The sequence below is a fragment of the Eleginops maclovinus genome, chromosome 13 (assembly GCF_036324505.1).
Source record: "Eleginops maclovinus isolate JMC-PN-2008 ecotype Puerto Natales chromosome 13, JC_Emac_rtc_rv5, whole genome shotgun sequence".
Taxonomy (NCBI): Eukaryota; Metazoa; Chordata; class Actinopteri; order Perciformes; family Eleginopidae; genus Eleginops; species Eleginops maclovinus.
The window spans coordinates 1,933,969-1,952,849 of NC_086361.1; the positions used below are offsets into that span (position 1 = coordinate 1,933,969).

The 18,881-nt window shown below is 44.4% G+C and overlaps 1 protein-coding gene across 1 annotated transcript; it reads right to left on the minus strand.

Annotated features, from left to right (window-relative positions):
- Window positions 1–1,066: 1,066 nt before the first annotated feature.
- Window positions 1,067–17,848, minus strand: ilf2 (interleukin enhancer binding factor 2). The gene is given in 16 exon segments (XM_063898804.1): window positions 1,067–1,245; window positions 4,695–4,863; window positions 5,164–5,254; window positions 6,192–6,306; window positions 6,399–6,460; window positions 12,708–12,795; window positions 12,891–12,969; window positions 14,260–14,376; window positions 14,548–14,613; window positions 15,714–15,816; window positions 16,425–16,484; window positions 16,486–16,503; window positions 16,651–16,755; window positions 16,935–16,977; window positions 17,242–17,304; window positions 17,724–17,848. Coding segments are annotated over 15 exon segments (1,278 nt in total). The 5' UTR covers window positions 17,840–17,848; the 3' UTR covers window positions 1,067–1,245; window positions 4,695–4,711.
- Window positions 17,849–18,881: the final 1,033 nt, after the last annotated feature.

Genomic DNA, 18,881 nt, shown 5'->3' on the forward strand with positions numbered 1-18,881 from the left:
CTGACCCTAAAGTCACCTGAACTAGACTAACCCTAAAGTCATCTGAACAACACTAACCCTAAAGTCATCTGAACAACACTAACCCTAAAGTCATCTGAACAACACTAACCCTAAAGTCATCTGAACTAGTCTAACCCTAAAGTCATCTGAACAACACTAACCCTAAAGTCATCTGAACAACACTAACCCTAAAGTCATCTGAGCTAGTCTAACCCTAAAGTCATCTGAACTACACTAACCCTAAAGTCATCTGAACCAGACTAACAATAAAGTCATCTGAAATAGTCTAACCCTAAAGTCATCTCAACAACACTAACCCTAAAGTCATCTGAAATAGTCTAACCCTAAAGTCATCTGAACTAGTCTAACCCTAAAGTCATCTGAACTAGACTAGCCCTAAAGTCATCTGAACTAGACTAGCCCTAAAGTCATCTGAACTAGACTAGCCCTAAAGTCATCTCAACAACACTAACCCTAAAGTCATCTGAACTAGACTAACCCTAAAGTCCCCAGCCCCAACATGTGCATACACCAGCTGCTGGAAACACTAACGCTAACACTTACCACTCCGTAACGTTGCTCTCCAATCTCCAACCAACTGGCCGTTCTTCAAATTCTTCGGTTTCCTCCTCCGGTAAAGGCTCAAACATGTAAGGTTGGATGCCAATAGCCTCCATGGTTCATCTCTCACAGTTTTGTGAGAGAGTTTTACTTCTGTGGGCTCTGGGGCAGCCATGGATTGCTCCTTGTAAATCAGCCAATCAGAGCAGAGCTCGTCATAATTATTTAAATGAGCCCCCAAATAAGGCAATTCAGCTTGTTATACAATCTAGGACCAAATCATAGAGTTGTAAATGGGCCTGTAAAACCGCATCTGGACATTTTTTGGATCAACCAAAGTAATATACCTTCTTTGTAGACCTCAGAGAACAATTTAAAAATACCAGAGAGATGCATTCTATGGCACCTTTAAAGCATCACCTTAACTTGGACTACACTGTCAGAGACGACAAGGGCCAGAAGGAGGCGGGACGTATGATCTTGGTACAAATCACAGGACTCGGGCTAAATAAAAACAAACAAAGTTTAATTCAGGTCGTTACTGTAACAAAAGGAGAGTAAAAACATAATAAAAACAGACAAAAAAAATTAGTCCAGCGGGAGACGGAACATTTTCCTGCTGGTGTTTCTGTCCAGGTTACTGCGGCCAGCTTGGGAGGAGGTCTTCCTGTCTGAGGAGGCTGACTGTGGAGGAGAGCAGAGGGTTAGTTAGTAAAGCCGGAACTAGTGTTGCAGTCAAGACCAGCTTAACCGAGACCAAGTCATGACCAAGACCCGAGTGTACCAAGACCAAGACAAAGACTTTAAGAGGCCGAGTCAAGACCAAGGCAGAGCGCCACCGAATCCAGACTGAAACCAGATTAGTGTGAATCCAATGCTACATATTACACTTACAGCAGAATGTGGAAGATACCATAGTCAATTTGATCTGAAAGATCCACATCATCATAAAAAGACTCACATCCAAACATTAAAATATAAATTGAACTTGATCATATTTATTCAAAAAGTGATTATTTTCATTTAAAAAAAATCACTAAAAATGAGTGTTTTTTTGTAGTTTGTGTACCCAAATTTAATTATCGTTGAATTCCCGACATCTCCACTTCACGACTGTTTGAGTGTGTGTGGACGGGGTGGAGAGAGGTGAAGGGGGAGCAGCCGGTATAGAACAGTCCCATACACGAGTAATAGATTGGGAGTCTCGTGAGTGCTTCAAAGTCAGTGAAGTCACGCGAGTGGTTGCTTTTGAAACGTTTTACATCCAATCACGTCTCCAGCCACAGCCGTGGTCTTGACATAAAATCTCGAGTCCTATAGGTCACAGACCGAGACAAGACCCAGTACAAATGCAGCCGAGTCCGAGACAAGAACAAGCCCTTCAAAAAGTGCTCTCAAGACCGGTTTTGAGAACTACAACACTAACCTGAACCACTGCATGGCTACAAAGTATTAATACTGAGGAAACACTGCTGACACACAGTCCTGTGTTCGTTCAATCAGGAAATTGCAAACTGCATGCACTGTTAGAAAATAGGGTAACAATATTTCGGTATGAAAGTTGAACGACCCTATATATCTGCCTATTATTGATTTTGAGAAAATCACTGTGTGTGAGTGTGAGTGAGTTAAAGGTTCAGACAGGAGCGCTGCAGAAACCATTCTCTGTCTAATTCTCCCGGTGTGTTTCCCACAACACTGGATGGCGGACTACACACTAGATCAACTTTTATCTGTGAGGTTTGAGTTTGGATGATGAGCACTTCGGTTGTGGGAATTCATCAGATCCCCTTTTCTCAATAAAGCTAAGAACTATATACAGTGGAAAAAATAAGTATTTGATCCCCTGCCAATTTAGTTAGTTTACCCACTTACAAAGAAATGAACAGTCTTCATTTTATGGTAGTTTTTTTTTCAGTGACAGACAGAATATAAAAAAACAGATTCAGAAATGTACATTTAAAAGTGTGTTTAATTGGGGAGAATTAAGTACTTGATCCCCTTGCAAAACATGCCTTAGGGGAAGAAGGTTATCAGCCAATATTCTACGGTACATGCCCCCTCCATCATTCCCTCGATGCGGTGAACAGTCCTATCCCCTTAGCAGAGAAACCCCCCCAAAGCATAATGTTTCCACCTCCATGCTTGATCATTAACAAGTCCCTCCTGTGTAGTTCTTGGCTGACCCCTCACCTTTCTCATGATCATTGATGCCCCAAGAGGCGAGATCTTAAGATTGTGGAGCCCCAGATTGAGGGCGATTGATGGTCATTTTGTGCTTCTTCCATCTTCTAATAACCAAACCAGTTGCCTCTCTCTCACCAAGCTGCTTGCTGGTGGTCTTGTGTTCTATTCCAGCCTTGTGCAGTAGAGATGCGTGGTCGGCGGTTTAGCTGCGGACTCCGTGGCTAAACCGCCGACCGGGCGGATGACGTGACGAAAAATAATATTTTAATTCAATTCGGGCGGGTGGCGGTTGAACCAATCAAATGAAAATAAAAAATACATTGTTAAATATTGTTACCTACATCCGGAAAAAAAACGAGCACACTTTGAAATAGTCAAATTTTCCTGAGGCAGTAATTTGGCCGAGTCGCGTGCATGCTGCTTTGTTTATTATCAGAGATGGCAACGCCGGCTAAGGTGGTACATGACAAACTCAAAAAGGGAGAACTAAAAACCAAGGAAAAAGAAGGTCGGAAAAGTCCTGCCTGGAATAACTTTTATGAAGTGGTGAATTAGGATGACACCAGTGCAGGCAAGACAAGCAGGCAAGTTTTGGGGTTGTTATGGACAATTAGAAATGTGAACATGCACGTTGCACTGTTGTGTGGTGGACTTTCAGCGAATTGTGGAATGAATTGTGTAGGTGTTTCTTTAATATCGAGGCTCCATAGTTTGTTTCTTGTATGATTGTTAGGCCTGCTGGTATAAAATCAATTGCACTGTCTGCCTGAAAAGAGACAGTCAAAACTAACGTCTTCAGAACAGGCTCGTCCTGGATGTTACCCTGACATGACAGTTAATTAGTGCGTAGTTAATTCGGCTATAATGTGAATGACTTGTTATTATAGTCGGGCTTTCTTTCTTTTTGCAAAAAATAAATGCATAGACCTAAAAACAACCGGCGGGTGCGGTTTTGAAAATTGGTCAAAAAACGTTGGTTCGGATGGATGGCGGACGGATGATGAGTTTTGTGATGCGGTTGCGGATGAAATAATAGCCTATCCGCACATCTCTATTGTGCAGGTCTATAATCTGGTCCCTGATGTCGTTAGACATTAGTTCCACCATGATCACAAGAGCTGTCTCTGGTCTGGCCCTCGGTGGAGAGGTTGTAATCTGATTTATTGACTGTGGACAGGTGTCTTTTATCAGGTAAAGAGTTGACATCAGGAGTACTTTCTTAAAGCGAGAGGACTTATTTAACCGCTCCGTGAGAGCCAGAATCCTTGTTGGTTGCAAGGGGATCAAATACTTATTTCCCCCAATTAAACGCAAATCAATTTATATATTTTTATTATGTACATTTCTGGGTTTGTTTTTTTATATTCTGTCTCTCACTGTTAAATTAAACCTACCATATAAATGATAGACTGTTCAGTTCTTTGTAAGTAGGTAAATTAACTATATTGGCAGGGGACCAAATACTTATTTCCTCCACTTACTTAAAGCCCCAACAGCTCCTTTTACAGCAAGGTTGCATAAACGTGGTCCCTCGATGAAGAAGGATAGAATAGAGACTATCATCATCAGCATCATCACACATTTAACAGTTGCTCCCTCAAGAACCACAGGAGTCTTCTCGTCATACGAAATATTCAAGTACACAATTTTAGATAAAAACATGCATGATTTTAGCCCCACACTGTATGTGATAAGCATGAAGTGAAGGAGAGATCCATGACATGGTACAGATGTCTCGTTTCAAATAGTGATAGTATGTGAACTGATCCAGATGTTCTTCAACACCATCAAAGCTACGAGTCTCAGAGAGTACGGAAAAGGGTTAACCTGAGTGTTCCTTAATGATATGGACCACTAACCACTAACAGAGCCACTAACGTTCATGGAGACGTTACGGTCCCATCTGAAACCGACCACCCCTGTGAGCTATTCAAGATGTTAAACACCTGTTGGTGGTAGAACTTCACTCCTGGGTCTCCATGCTCTCATCCTCTCCGTCCCCCCCCTCCTCCAGAGCTTCATCTTCCTCCTCCTTCCTCTCTGGGGGCTTCTCATACGCCTTCTCTGACGGAGTGACGATCACACCGTCCCATGTGGACATCTCTGTAGCCAGGTCTGCAACAAACAGCAGATTATTATTATTTTTTTAGCATAATTTGCAAAGTCAAAGCCCAATTTATAGTAGATGCAACTAGAAGTGGAAACAGAAATAAAGAGGCTGCAGCATAGTGCCATATCCATCCTCTGTTTTAAACACGTCACCTGTCACGTTTTATAACACACTGTTCTTATACTGCTGCAAATGACAGCGACTAGTGTCTGGTTTATCTAGCTATGTTGCTTTATTGCTGAACTCGTTTATATATAAACATAAAAAAGGGAAGCTTTGTACAAAAGTAATACTCATGATCTTACAGCTGGCATCTCCCTCGAGCCCGAGCACCTTCCTGTAGCCTCCGTGAGAGAGCACCCTCACCAGAGTCTGAGCCGTGAAACACACCATGTCCTACACACACACACACACACACACACACACAACACTTTGACCCGCTGAATAAGAAAGTACAATCATTCCAAACAGCATGCATTGACGAGGATCCCTTCGTAATACAACAGAAAAAAACTAAACAACAACCAGGGGCATAGCACAGACCTCGGGGCCCTATACATAAGCTGTCTCTGTGGGCCCCCGTCCTCTCTTGATCCACGTCTCTCATGCATGTTTGGAAATGTATTGACAAATGATTGAGTCAACAAATGCACACATGAATCTGTAGCAGTTATTAGGGTATCACTATAAGATAAGAACTATTTAATTAATCCCAAACTGGGACATTTCTGGTTAAATGAGGTTTGCTTGGAGTATCATGCTTAAGAGAACATTCTTCATGTTTATTTAAGTATTTATCATTCCCAAAAGTGCTTACTATACTGCATGAAGAAAAACAACAGAACAAGACTTCGCTAGCTTTTTGAGGAAAATCAACTCTCCAGTAGGAACACTTGAACAGTCCTTATTTATATTATTAAATCCTAAAAGTTGTCAACTGCGCTAAAACAGGGGCTCCTGACAGCCTTCACCATTTGTTTTTAGATACAAAATTCAGTCACTGAACCGATTTTATGGAGCTAGTTTGATTTTAGTTATGACACTATCTACTAAAAAACAGCTGCTACTTCTTGGTCAGTCATCAGTTACTATAACAACAATCTGTGCGTAACTATGTGCAATATGTTACTACTGTAACCTCCTGCTGCCACACTTCACAATGTGCTACTCAGCTACCTGAATGCGTACGTCTGCAAATTGTTATAGTGTTTATTCTAAATACTATAATAGTGTTCTATTTGTTTTCCTCTTTGCTGTAACCATGTAGACCCCCCCTCTACTGGACCAATGAAGGAACTGTGATTCTGATAGTAAAGGTGCTGACGGGACCGACCTGCTGCTCCAGCGTCATGACGGTGTGCACTCTAAAGTTCCCGCTCTCACAGGGGTCCGTGATGCCCACCGAGCCGGGCAGGAAGAGACCAGCGGCGAGCATCTGCAGGCAGCGCCTTCACAACACACAGTTCACACACATGTCAAAACAGGGCTCATAGTATAGTGAGAGTTTACGGAGAGGAGGTGGAAGGAGGGAGGGTCTCACCTGTAGGCCACGTTCAGAGAGAGGGGCTGCCGGGATGGGTTGTTCATCACTGCAGAGTGACCCTGTAACAGAGGACAGATCAGCACCTACCAAAAATACCAAAGTGGTGGACGCAGATCTGTAGAGCTGGCAGTCAGCAGTCAGCAGGGCTGCCTGTTTTCCCTTGGATTTCAAAACATGAATAAGATCTGTGGCAAACACCTTTAAGGTCGCATTCACACCTAGTAGTCCTCTTCTTTGCACCAGACATTACACTGTTTAAATTTTCTGAAGGTTCGGTTTGCGTTCACACAGGCAAAAACTCACAGACTATTATCTGTGAACAAAAGTCATGTGCACGGAAATGCTGTTCAACCATTGGTCAGACAAATCCCACATTTCTAGTGTAGTGTCCACCATGGGTGGTTACTTTCATGCTGCTGTTAATCTTGAGAGCAGAACAGACTCTAACGGATGGCGCATATGATTATATAATCAGACAACGTGAGCTTTTTTACTTTTACACGACACTGCTCAACACTCCGGTTAATCCATTCTGCTTCATTCTGTCGCTGTAATATTTTAAAGACCTCCGCGTTTTTGTGACGCGTAAATACTATGTTTTGATGCGGACTGCGTTCAAACCAGCGATGAACCGCTCCAGAGTTCACTAGCAAGCGGTCCAAGACCACCTCTTTTTAGGCGGAACAGAGACCGGTTGTTTACTTCACTTCAGAGGCCCGGACTGTGTTCAAACCAACCCAAACAAACCTCACCAAGGGCTGAAACGCTCCAGGGTTCCATTCAACCGGACTAAACAAGGCTGGTGTGAACGCGACCTAAGATACCAACATGGTTTATTCAGCAGGATAACCTCCATGTATTAATGAGTTTTGAGGTGCAACTGCATGTTGCTATTTAAAGAACTACAGCACGGTCACAGCTTCACCTCAACACCGCTAAGCTAAAGGCGGCTAATGTTGGGCGTGATGACGTTAAGCGGTCTCATTTAGAATAATAATAATAATAATAATACATTTTATTTGTAAGCGCTTTTCAATCCCTCAAAGACACTTTACAGATGAAAAATAAGTAATTAAAATACATTTAAAAACACAGAAACACAAGAAAACGCAGAGAAGTAGATACATTGTAAATAGAACAGCACAATACAACAGTCAGACAGAACAAAAACAGAATTAGGAAAAGTGGTGGTTAAGAATTATAGGCAGAGTGGAACAGGTGTGTTTTGAGTAGTGATTTGAAAAGTGTGAGGTCATTGCAGTCACGGATGTGGTTGGGGAGGGAATTCCAGAGGGTAGGGGCAGCAACGGAGAAGGCTCTGTCTCCCCAGGTTCTGTGCTTGGTTTTAGGGACAGTGAGGAGGTTGGCATCAGAGGAGCGGAGGTGACGGGGAGGGGTGTAGTGGTGGAGCAGGTCAGTGAGGTAGGAGGGGGCCTGGTTGTGGAGGGCTTTGTGGGTGAGAAGGAGGAGTTTGAATTGAATACGCTGAGGGACGGGGAGCCAGTGGAGGTTCTGGAGGACAGGGGTGATATGATCGCGTGAACGGGTGTGAGTGAGAAGACGGGCGGCGGACTTTTGAATGTATTGGAGTTTATGGAGGAGTTTGGAGGTTGTACCATAGAAAATGCTGTTGCAGTAGTCGAGGCGGGATGTAATGAAGGCGTGGATCAGGGTTTCGGCGGCAGTGAAAGATAGTGACGGGCGGAGGCGGGAGATGTTTTTGAGGTGAAAGAAGGCTGTTTTGGTGACTTGTTTGATGTGATGGTTGAAGCTGAGGTTATTGTCGAAGATGATACCAAGGTTGCGGCAGAGGGGGGAGGGGGACAGTGTGGAGTTGTTGACAGTGAGGTGGAAATCTTGAGCTGTTTGGGTGAGGGAATTTGGACCAATGAGGATCATATCAGATTTGTCGTAGTTTAGTTGTAAAAAGTTTTCTTGCATCCAGGTTTTAATTTCCGAAAGGCAGTTTGACAGGATGGAGTGGGTTACAGGGGTGATGGATTTTGTTGAAATGTATAGTTGGATGTCGTCAGCGTAGCAGTGGAAATGGATACCAGGGCGACGGATGATTTGGCCAAGGGGAAGGAGGTAGACGATGAAGAGGAGAGGACCAAGCACAGAACCCTGGGGGACGCCTTGGGACAGGGGAGCAGTTGTGGAGGAGCAGTTGTTGACATAGATGAACTGTTTTCTGTCAGTGAGGTAGGAGTGTAACCAGGTGAGGGCAGTGTCGGTGATGTTGAGAAGGGATTTCAGGCGGGAGAGTAGGATAGAATGGTTGATGGTGTCGAAGGCGGCGGAGAGATCAAGGAGGATGAGAATGGAGAGTAGGCCGGAGTCGGAGGAGAGAAGGAGGTCATTTGTGATTTTGAGGAGGGCGGTTTCGGTGCTGTGTTGGGTGCGGAATCCAGATTGAAATTGTTCAAAGAGGTCATTATTGTTGAGGTGGGATTTGATTTGAGAGGCAACGACGCGTTCCAGTATTTTTGACAGAAATGGGAGGTTGGAAATGGGCCGGAAATTGTTCATGATGTCAGGGTTTAGACCGGGTTTTTTGATGATGGGGGTGACAGCAGCTAGTTTGAGTGAAGGGGGAACGGAGGGAAAGCTGAGGGAGGAGTTGATGATTTTGCAAATAAGTGGGGCGATGGTGGGGAAACAGTACTTAACAAGAGAGGATGGGATGGGATCTAATGTGCAGGTAGAAGTTTTCATGGTTGAGATGATTCTGGATAGGTCGGCCGGGGAGGTAAGTGTGAATTTGGAAAGGGGTATGGAGGTAAGAGGGGTGGATGGGAGTGCGGAGGGTAGAGGGGTGGGGGAGGCGGTTAGTGAACTGTAGATCGTATCAATTTTGGTTTGGAAGAATGAGAGGAAAGAATTGCATTTATCTACGGTAAAGGAGTGCGAGATGTTGTCGATGGGGTTTAGAAGTTTGTTAACAGTGGAAAAGAGAGCCTTGTGGTTGTTTGAGCCGGTGTGAATGAGGTTTGAGTAGTATGCGGAGCGGGCAGTGTTGAGGGCGGCTTTGTACTGTAGAAGGTGATCTGTGTAGGCTTGGAGATGGACTGTTAAACCGGTTTTTTTATGGAGACGTTCGAGTTGGCGCTTGCGGGTTTTCATGTGGCGGAGATCAGGGCTGTACCAGGGGGCAGAGTGTGTGAATGTGACAGATTTGGATTTGATGGGAGCCAGTTGATCAAGACAGGAGGAGAGAGATTTGTTGTAGTAGTTAACGAGGTCAACGGGGTCAGTGGACAGCGGGGGAGGGTAGGTGGACAGAATGGTGGAAAGAGAGGCTGAGAATTCTTGGGGGGAGATGGATTTGAGGTTTCTGAAGGATATTGTGCGTTTGATCTTGGGGAGGGGGGTGGGGAGATGGATGTCCATGGTGATAGCCAGGTGATCGGAGATGTGGAGGTTGATGCTGGAGAGTTGTTGAAATGTGAGCCCGGTAGAGCAAACCAAGTCCAGGGTGTGGCCATGATTGTGTGTGGGGAAGTTGACATGTTGAGTGAAATTGAGGCAGTCCAGTAGTTCCAGAAATTCAGAGGCATGTTTGCAGTTTTTATTGTCAATATGGAAGTTGAAGTCTCAGAGGAGAAGAACTGAGGGTGAGGTGGATGTGAGCTGTGTGACAAGGTCAGAGAAGTCAGAGAGAAAGGATGGGTTGTGCTTGGGGGGGCGATAAATGACTGCAATGACCAGGGGGGCGGGACCAGAGAGTTTGAAAGCAATATTTTCGCAAGATAGAACGGGAGGGGTGGGTATGGTGGTGATTTTGTATGTGTTTTTATGGATTGAGGCTACACCACCACCTCTTCCGGTGTGACGGGGGAGATCAATGTATGTGTATCCAGAGGGGGTGGCTTGATTGAGTGTGAAATAGTCCAGATGTTTGTGCCATGTTTCGGTAATGCAGAGAAAGTCCAGGTTATTATCGGTGATGAATTCGTTTAAAATGAGTGCCTTGTTGTTGAGTGAACGGATGTTTAGTAGAGCCAGTTTAAGGGAATGCTGCTGTGAGATTGGATGTGAGGAGTGGGGGAGTGGGCGGAGGTTGGATTTGGACCGTTTTGAATGTTTTGATGGGGGTTTATTCTTGTTGACAGAGGTGACCCAGTTGGGGCAGAGGGGTCTGACTGAGATGATGGGTTGAATTGGGAAAGCAGCAGCAGAAAGGGACAGTGACGGCTGGGGCCTGTAGGGGGAGCTACTGCGTATGTAGGAGATATTAGAGTGAGAGGACACGGGGGAAGAGGAAGCAGTATGCAGTGTGGGAGGTGGCCTGTTGGGGGCAGTATTGGGGGTAATATGATCCCCTTGCAGAGAGGTCACCTGTAGTGGTGTAGAGGGCTGAGGTGAACACGGGTCGAGGGGATCTAGTCAGGCGTGTGCGGAAGAATCACCAGCTCGCTGTGGTGTACCCAGGGCCGCAAGTTTTACGGCGGACTTAATGTTCTCGGCGAGTTTGAACGTGCCTACACTGCTGGGGTGGATTCCATCATGATGGTAAAAAGACGGACGCTCCCAGAAGAGGTCAAAATTATCGATAAACTCTACACCATGGGCCCTACATGTAGATCGTAGCCAAGTACACAGCCCAAAGACACGGCTGAACCTCATGTCGCCACGACGGAAAGGGGGAGTTGGTCCGGAGATAAACACGGACCTGCCGCAACGCTTTAAAAAGTTAATAAGTTCGGTGAAAAGGGCTTTGACTTGCTCTGAAAGCAATTGAGCTATGTCGTTGGTACCCACGTGGACAATGATTCTGTTTATAGATATCGGAAGGGAGGGGAGAATGTTCAGCAGCTTTTTTATAATAACAGTGATAGTAGCCCCAGGGAGAGAGTGTGTGATCGCGTTAAAGTAGCGCACTTTCTTGATTATTGAGTCGCCGATGATCAGTGTAGATGGGGGGAAAAGCGGAGGAGGAGGAGAGCTGTTTGCCGGAGGATGAACCGACCCAGAGCCCCTGGACTGAGGCCCCCTATGAGGACATGGTTCTGATCTGGATAAGGGGTCCTCTTCAGCAGACAATGGGCCAGGGTGGACTCCCGACCTCCCGATGACTGCCTCCTTCAGAAGCCGCCGGCGAGCGGAAGATGCTCCCTGCCGTCTACACTCCGCAGCAGCTCCAGACGAGCCTCCGCCGACGCTGGCAGAAGACGAGCTCACATCTCCAGCTGCAGGCTGCCTGTATGCCCGGGTGGTGAGGGACAGAGGCATTGGTTGCACTGCACTGGGGGGAGCTGAGGGCAGGTGGTCACCTGCCGCCAGCCCATCCGCCCGACTGGAGGCTGGAGCTGGAGGCTGGAGTTGAGCCAGAGCCTGGGGTGGAGTCGGAGCCGGAGCCTGGAGTGGAGTCGGAGCCGGCGCCCGGAATGGAGCCGGGGCCGAAGCCTGGAGTGGAGCATGGAGTGGAGGGGCCGGGGATGGGGCGACAGCCAGGCGGCGAGACGGGGCCGGTGGAGGGCCCGAGGCCCGCGGATCAGCGTTCGTCCCCGGCCGATGGATGGCCTGGTCGGGGAAGTCGACGTCCCTTGAGCTAGTAACCGGGGCCGGGGGATCCTCTTTATCCAGTGGAGTAAAGCGGTTGAAGAGGTCCAGGATGGGTGATTTACGCATCTCAACTGTTTGCGTTGGCTGCCCACGGATCTGTACTACGGACCATGATGACTGTGGTGTGGAGCACTTGGACGGATCCCAGGCGACCGTGTCCTGGAGGGAGGATGTGAAGGCAGCCAGCCTCTTGGATTGCCCGGCAGCAACGTTTATGAAGCCGGACAGGAGGGATTCTTTGGTTCGCAGCTTATCGGTAAGTTTTTGAATTTCCTTTTTTAGGTCGGTGATTTGCTTAGTGGCTTGGCTAAGAAGTGTAGAGTCCTCGGGTGTTGTCATGCTGAGTATTTATCTTGAGTTAGCAACTTTTGTGCAGAGGAATGCTACCAGGGATGCTACTAGGAATGCTAGTGAGGCCCTGTTTTATTATCTTCAGCATTACAGGTTGCCAAAAAGACACTTTTTAAGACTCATAATAGCTTCAGTCATTCACCAGCGGGGTGTTTACTGATGTATTTTTTATGTTGTAGAACAAAATGTGAAAAATCTCTTCAGAGGTGTTAACCATAGACCTTAATTCAGACGTCAACCAACAGGTTTAAAAACAAACAATGGTTTCCAGGCAAAAGGACCGGATGTGGTAGATGCTAAACCGTTTTGGGCTTTAGGACTCATTCCTGCACCACTCTTATTCTATTGTGGATGCGTGGTCAAAGGTAGGTGAAAGTTCAGGAGATTTACCAGGAGGTCCAGGATCCAGGGAGTGAGGGGTTCAAATCCGGGGAAGCGCAGCCTCAGGTCCTTCAGCAGGCGGATCAGCACTTTGACCCTGGAAACCATGAGAACAGACAGCTCATGTGAGAGGAATGCACATTGTCATAGCAAACAGAAGGCCTGATGGGAACTGAATGGGGACATCCTCACGTTGACTGGGAGGCGTTCTCCTCGAACCAGCGGGCGTGGCGGATGGCGGCGAGGGCACTCTGCAGCACCTTGATGTCCACTGCAGGAACAACACACACACAATGAACCCTGGCACCCCCCAATTGATTCAAACTGTGGGGCTCAGAGTCGCTGACCTCCTGAAAAAACCTCTAAAAACAAACACAACCCTCTGAACACAAATTCATCACTAAATAAATAAACAGGCATCTGTGGGATGCTGATTTGTTAATTTGTGCAATAGCTGCTGGGATAAAGCTGTTTTTACACCGCTTGGTTTTACTCTTTTGGAAAACTAATCCAAAGAGTAACTAATCCTCAAGGTGGGAGTCATCGTCTAATATGGAGCTGGATAACCACTGTAAGTGCCTGAGGTACAGGGGTTCCAGGTTCAGCCTGCTGGACCGCTTTATAATCTGAATGAGAGCGTCTGCTCTTTAAAGCCAGGTTGCCCATCCATGACATTAATGAAAAGACAGAATAGACTTGATAAAACATGACCACCGTGGTTATGTCTATGTTAAAATAGGACAGTTTCCTAAGACAGTACAAACGCTGGTGCCCGCTTTTGCTCACAGCCTCACAGTTTGGTTCAGAGCTCAATGTTAAGTCAATAATTGTGCCGAGATATTTGTATGATCGCACAAATTCTACTTTCTGCCAGATGCCGGACCAGTAAAATCATAGCAGCATAATAACCTATAAATAACCACAACTCCAAATCGCTTGGTGGTTTTAGTGCAAAAAATACATTCGGAAAATGTAAACATTTAATCAAAACAAAACATGAACAACTGACATTTGTAAAGAAAAAAAAGAGCAATTTCAATGACTTTATGGCTCAGTTTATCATTCACACATTACAACGGACAGATCACAGCGTGTCTACAAAAACATTTAGTCTCTGCTATCTGGAACTGAACCCTATAGTATTTACAAAACTACTTGTTAAGATCTAATAAATATTTTACGTTCATTTCCACATCTGGGTACTAATCCTGACACACCACCATAAAAAGTGGGAACTATTAAGGCAGCCGGATAAGCTATCCCCCTCCCTTGTAAAAGTATACGTACAAAATACATAACAGTTGTGAAAATTGCTGTTTGCCAGTTAATGTCTAATCTAAAAGCCATTGGACCCTCTGGCGGGCCGGTTTGGGCCTACGGGCCATATGTTTGACACCCCTGCCCTAGATCATGGGTGGAAAGAAAGGTAAGAAGGACATTCACATCGAGCCTGAAGCATCCACTCGACAAAAAAGTGGGTTAGGGTACCTCGAAGCAAACTAGATTAAAAACAGCTAAAAAAGGGGTTACATGCAGAGTGTACGTGTGTGTGTGCTCTTACAGTGGAGCTCAGGGTCCAGCTTGCGCAGGTTGGGGGGGACAGTGGTGATGAGGATCTTGACGGTGGCGTCGGCTGAACTGATCTCAAAGCCCGTCTCATTGGTCAGCATGGACAGAACTGAAACAGGTACACACACACACACACACACACACACACACACACACACACACACACACACACACACACACACACACACACACACACACACACACACACACACACACACACACAGTTAAGTGTTGGCAAAATGAATCATCCATTATCAATCGCTACAAGCTTGAGAAATACCTTCAGTGGGGTCCTGTGTGCGTAGTGTGTCCACTACTTTGTTGCCCAGTGCAGCGACTGCTTCCACTGTAGAAGAGATACTCGTCATCATCATCATCATCATCATCATCATCATCATCATCACACAGGTCTTTGGATAAAGCTCTTCTTTCATAAATAGAAGTGTATCATCGACAGAGCCTTGATAGCGGTGTACACTTACACTATATTATTATTGCCTTTTTGTACATTTCATTTTTATTTTTTAGTTCTAATTATTTGTATTTGTTTTGCTTCTCTTTACATTTTGCTGCTGCATAGCAAAGATTTCCCAATTTGGGATAAATAAAGTACTTCTGATTCTGATATTGCACAACTGAAGAGTGATTGACACAATCGATTTAAAGCAGCTGGCAAAAATATCGCACTGTAAAGGAAAATGTTAATAATATCAAACATCTCAGGCAAGATAGATCTGACAATAAATATGTAAGGGATAATGTGCAGCAAGGCGGTCATTAAGGGGAAAAGAACACCCGACAGGCTGATCAGGGAGCCGACGCGAGGCTCCATGGTGCACCAACGGCTGGCTTATCCTTTCCTCTTGATCCTCATCAACAACGGTCAATAAGTCCTAGACAGCAGTCTGTACTACTGGATTAACAACGTGTCACATGTTCTGAATTGGCCTATCAGAATTGAGTATTCAACTAATCCATGTAATCAATTTGAGTATTCCCTTACATAGATGAGTCTAAATTTGTTTTTTTTTTTAAAGAATAGAACATTTGTTTAATTGATCCTTTTAAGTAGAGTAAAAGAAGCATACAAACTTCATTCAAAGCGGTATACAGGCTAACTTTAGTATCTCATAATTAGAATAAGAATTACTTTTTTGAAATGTCCCAGTTGGAGATTAATAAAGTAATTTGTATCTTATCACCTACATCATGCAAAGTAAAAGTACCCAGAGCAAAGTACCCACTGTAGAACCCGGAGGACAATAGACTGTTGATAAATAAAGGGTGAAACCTAAAGTTAGAACTCGCAAATCTTCACAGCACAGCCTCAGAGTGTACACACCATAAACATCATCTCTAGATGCTTTATGGCTGCAAACACCTTGACGTGATAACATCTGTCACATCCAAAAGCAGTAAAGACATCAGCTGGTTCCGTTCACTCACATGTAGGGAGGATCTTCAGGATGACCACCAGGTCGGCCACGTTGTGCCCCGTCGTCATGGTGCCCTTCTTGTAGGAGCCCACCTGACGCACCTCTTCAATTTGCTGTGAAAAGAGACCAGGTTCAACATGTAACGGGATGGCATTATTAGTTAGATCCCCATACTCATTAAACGCTCTGCATCCATTTACTGATATCTCACAGATTCATCCAAACAGAAATAAATCTGTCTATTCTGCAAACACTCAAGTTGTTTTTAAATACCCAATTCATAGTTTTTATTTAAATGAATGATATCGTTTCAGTTAACGTAGATCGTTTATTTTACACTACAATATGAACAAAATATGAACAAAATATTGTTAGCTAGCATATTTCTGCATTTTGCCACGATCACATGTGATGAAATGATCAAGGTCCATCTGTTCAAAAATATATCCAGCTCTCTGTAATGTTTGGTAAAATCAATGACCTATACTTTGTATACTTAGTATATGTTTAGGTCTGTTTCAATATACATGCCCCCCCCCCCAACTCCCGCATGTGCCTCAATAATACACAAACTCTGCAGTCCATGAGTATGTGGCATGTCAAACACTTGCCGGTAGTTGTTCTGTACGGCCAGTATTCTAGTATTAAAGGTCTGGCTTCAAGCTTTGTGCTCATCACCGATTCATTCCGGCTGACAGCAGAAAAATAAAAAAGGACTCACCACTTCAAAGTTGCCCGGAGCAACGATCAGGTTGTCTATGACATTGTTGATCTTTGTGACCTAGGGACAGTATGGAGGACTAAATCAGGAAAAAACAAATACACATGGCTTCAATCAGTGAAGAGAAATGTGAATGGATGGTTATCTCATCTGTGTGTGTGTGTGTGTGTGTGTGTGTGTGTGTGTGTGTGTGTGTGTGTGTGTGTGTGTGTGTGTGTGGACTTACCTGCTCTGCTGGGGTGGGGCTCAGGTCCTGGTTTCTCTTCAGCAGACACTCACTGAAAGCCGTCTCATCCGGAGCAGGCTTCACTCTGGGGAAGGCCATCTCACACTAGTGATAAACAACAGCCTCCGTTAATCACAGGTCTTCTCACACAGACAGAATCTTACAACAGAGGGGGCAGTCAAACACCCCGTCTAGCCTGCTGTTAAGCTACTCCTTAAAGCATCTGTCATCTTTCACAACATCTAAATTGTAACCAGATCCCCCTCGCAAATTTGTTTACTCACCACATAAAAATCAAATGGGATGTGTGGGACAAAAGGACGGTACCTAAACAGGAATGTAGAAAAGATCAACAGTGAGTAGTTTTGTAATAATGACATTAGGCAGTGAGTGTAAGATAATATCTCATCTGTCAATAGTGTGGGTATCAGGTACAGGTGGACTGATTGTATCACGTCGCATTGCTCAAACTAAGAAACAACCCTCGGATACATTTATGTGGAAGAAAAAGGAACAGCTCAGCAGTTTCACCATGATTTCATTCAAATGGTAATGGACACAGACAAAAAGCAGCTCTGTAGCTTAACTCACCCCTGGATCAGTCCTCCACGGGACCCGAAGCGGCCCCCCCCACGGCCCCTGCCACGGTCTCCTCTGGAGACAAACACAGGAACATGTTGGAAGAGCTCACACACATGTATTCATCATTCATTCATTCATTAGCGTTACCTAGCATAAGGCTAGCATAAGGCTATGACACCCAGTATCATCAAAATGGTAAAACCCTGTAAATAGTAACATTTCCTATGCAATTCATAAATGATACCATAAATACGCGTTAGGTCGGCGGCAGATATAAAAAAAACAACTTTCTGAACATTTCTCTGTAGCATGTAACCAGCGTAGAAACAATGCACGAAGCATTTAGCTTCAAGGTAAGCTAACATAATTAGCCCTACCAGGCACCTCGAGCTTTATTTATAACACACAAGCAAACAACAACAACCAAAATGTTTGTATAAACTGTAAAACATAAATGGAATTAAATGTGAAATGTGTTAGAATATAACTACCTCATTGCGTACGACGTTTTGATAATTGTATGTGCAAATCCTGGGAGAACTGTCGACCGGCTCGCTCTGCAACACTTCTTCTTCTTTGGTGTTTTACGACAACATCCGTTTTGCATTGCTGCCACCCTCCGGAAGTAGCTACTAACTGCGGCATCTTCATGTAGCAGGGGTGTCCAAACCTTTTTCACCAAGGGCCACATACAGAAAAAAATACGAAGGGCTGGTCCCCTCACTAAAGGTGAGGTACAGTATATGCCTCATAAGTTAAGTTATAAGTTAGACAAATCAATCAAATGTAGGTAAATTAAGCTTGATACTTGAAAATGTTTTAAAGTAAAACTGCCAAAATCACAGCTCTCCGTAGGGTTTAATTTATTTAGTTGGCAGCTCATCCCTTAAAACAGAAGCCTCTCATTGCTTAGAAGAGGGAATAGGAAGAGTATATTTCCTGCTTTTTATTTAAATAAGTTATTGGGCTTTTTACTTATCAACAAAGATTTGTTGTTAAAAATGTTTTCATCTTTAATTGACTGAATACATTTTAAAAGTGGGCTTATTGACACATAAATACTACTGTGTAATATCTGTTTACATATATATTTAAGAGGGGACAGTATAAGACAAGCACAGGTTTAATTTGTGGGCCATATTTCATTATATTTTCTTAATTGACTGAGGGCCGATTCAAAATGGCCCGCGGGCCGTAGTTTGGACACCCCTGATCTAGAGCGTTTGTTCAATAGATCCAAGGCTTTATCTTCATGTGCACAGTAGATACAGTATAAATATGGCAATTCAAATCTTAAGTCCCGAACTCCGACAATGCAAGATAGTTATATAACACATAAAACAATTAAAAAAAAATACAAATAAAAAAAGTGCAAGAAGAAGTTTATATACACGTTAACAGAATATGATATATACAAGAACAGAATGTACATTTAAATATTGTACATTAAGTTGAAATGAAATACTGTTTATTACAGTGATAACTATTAAGATAAATAAATTGTAAGATAATAACAGGTAAACACTTATGGTTGTTGCTGGAGTGATGGGGGTCTTTGACAATCCTGTGGGCTTTCTTCCTGAGCCGTTGGGTGTAGAGGTCCTCCATTGATGGCAGCTCCGTCCTGGTGATGTGCTGTGCAGTTTTCA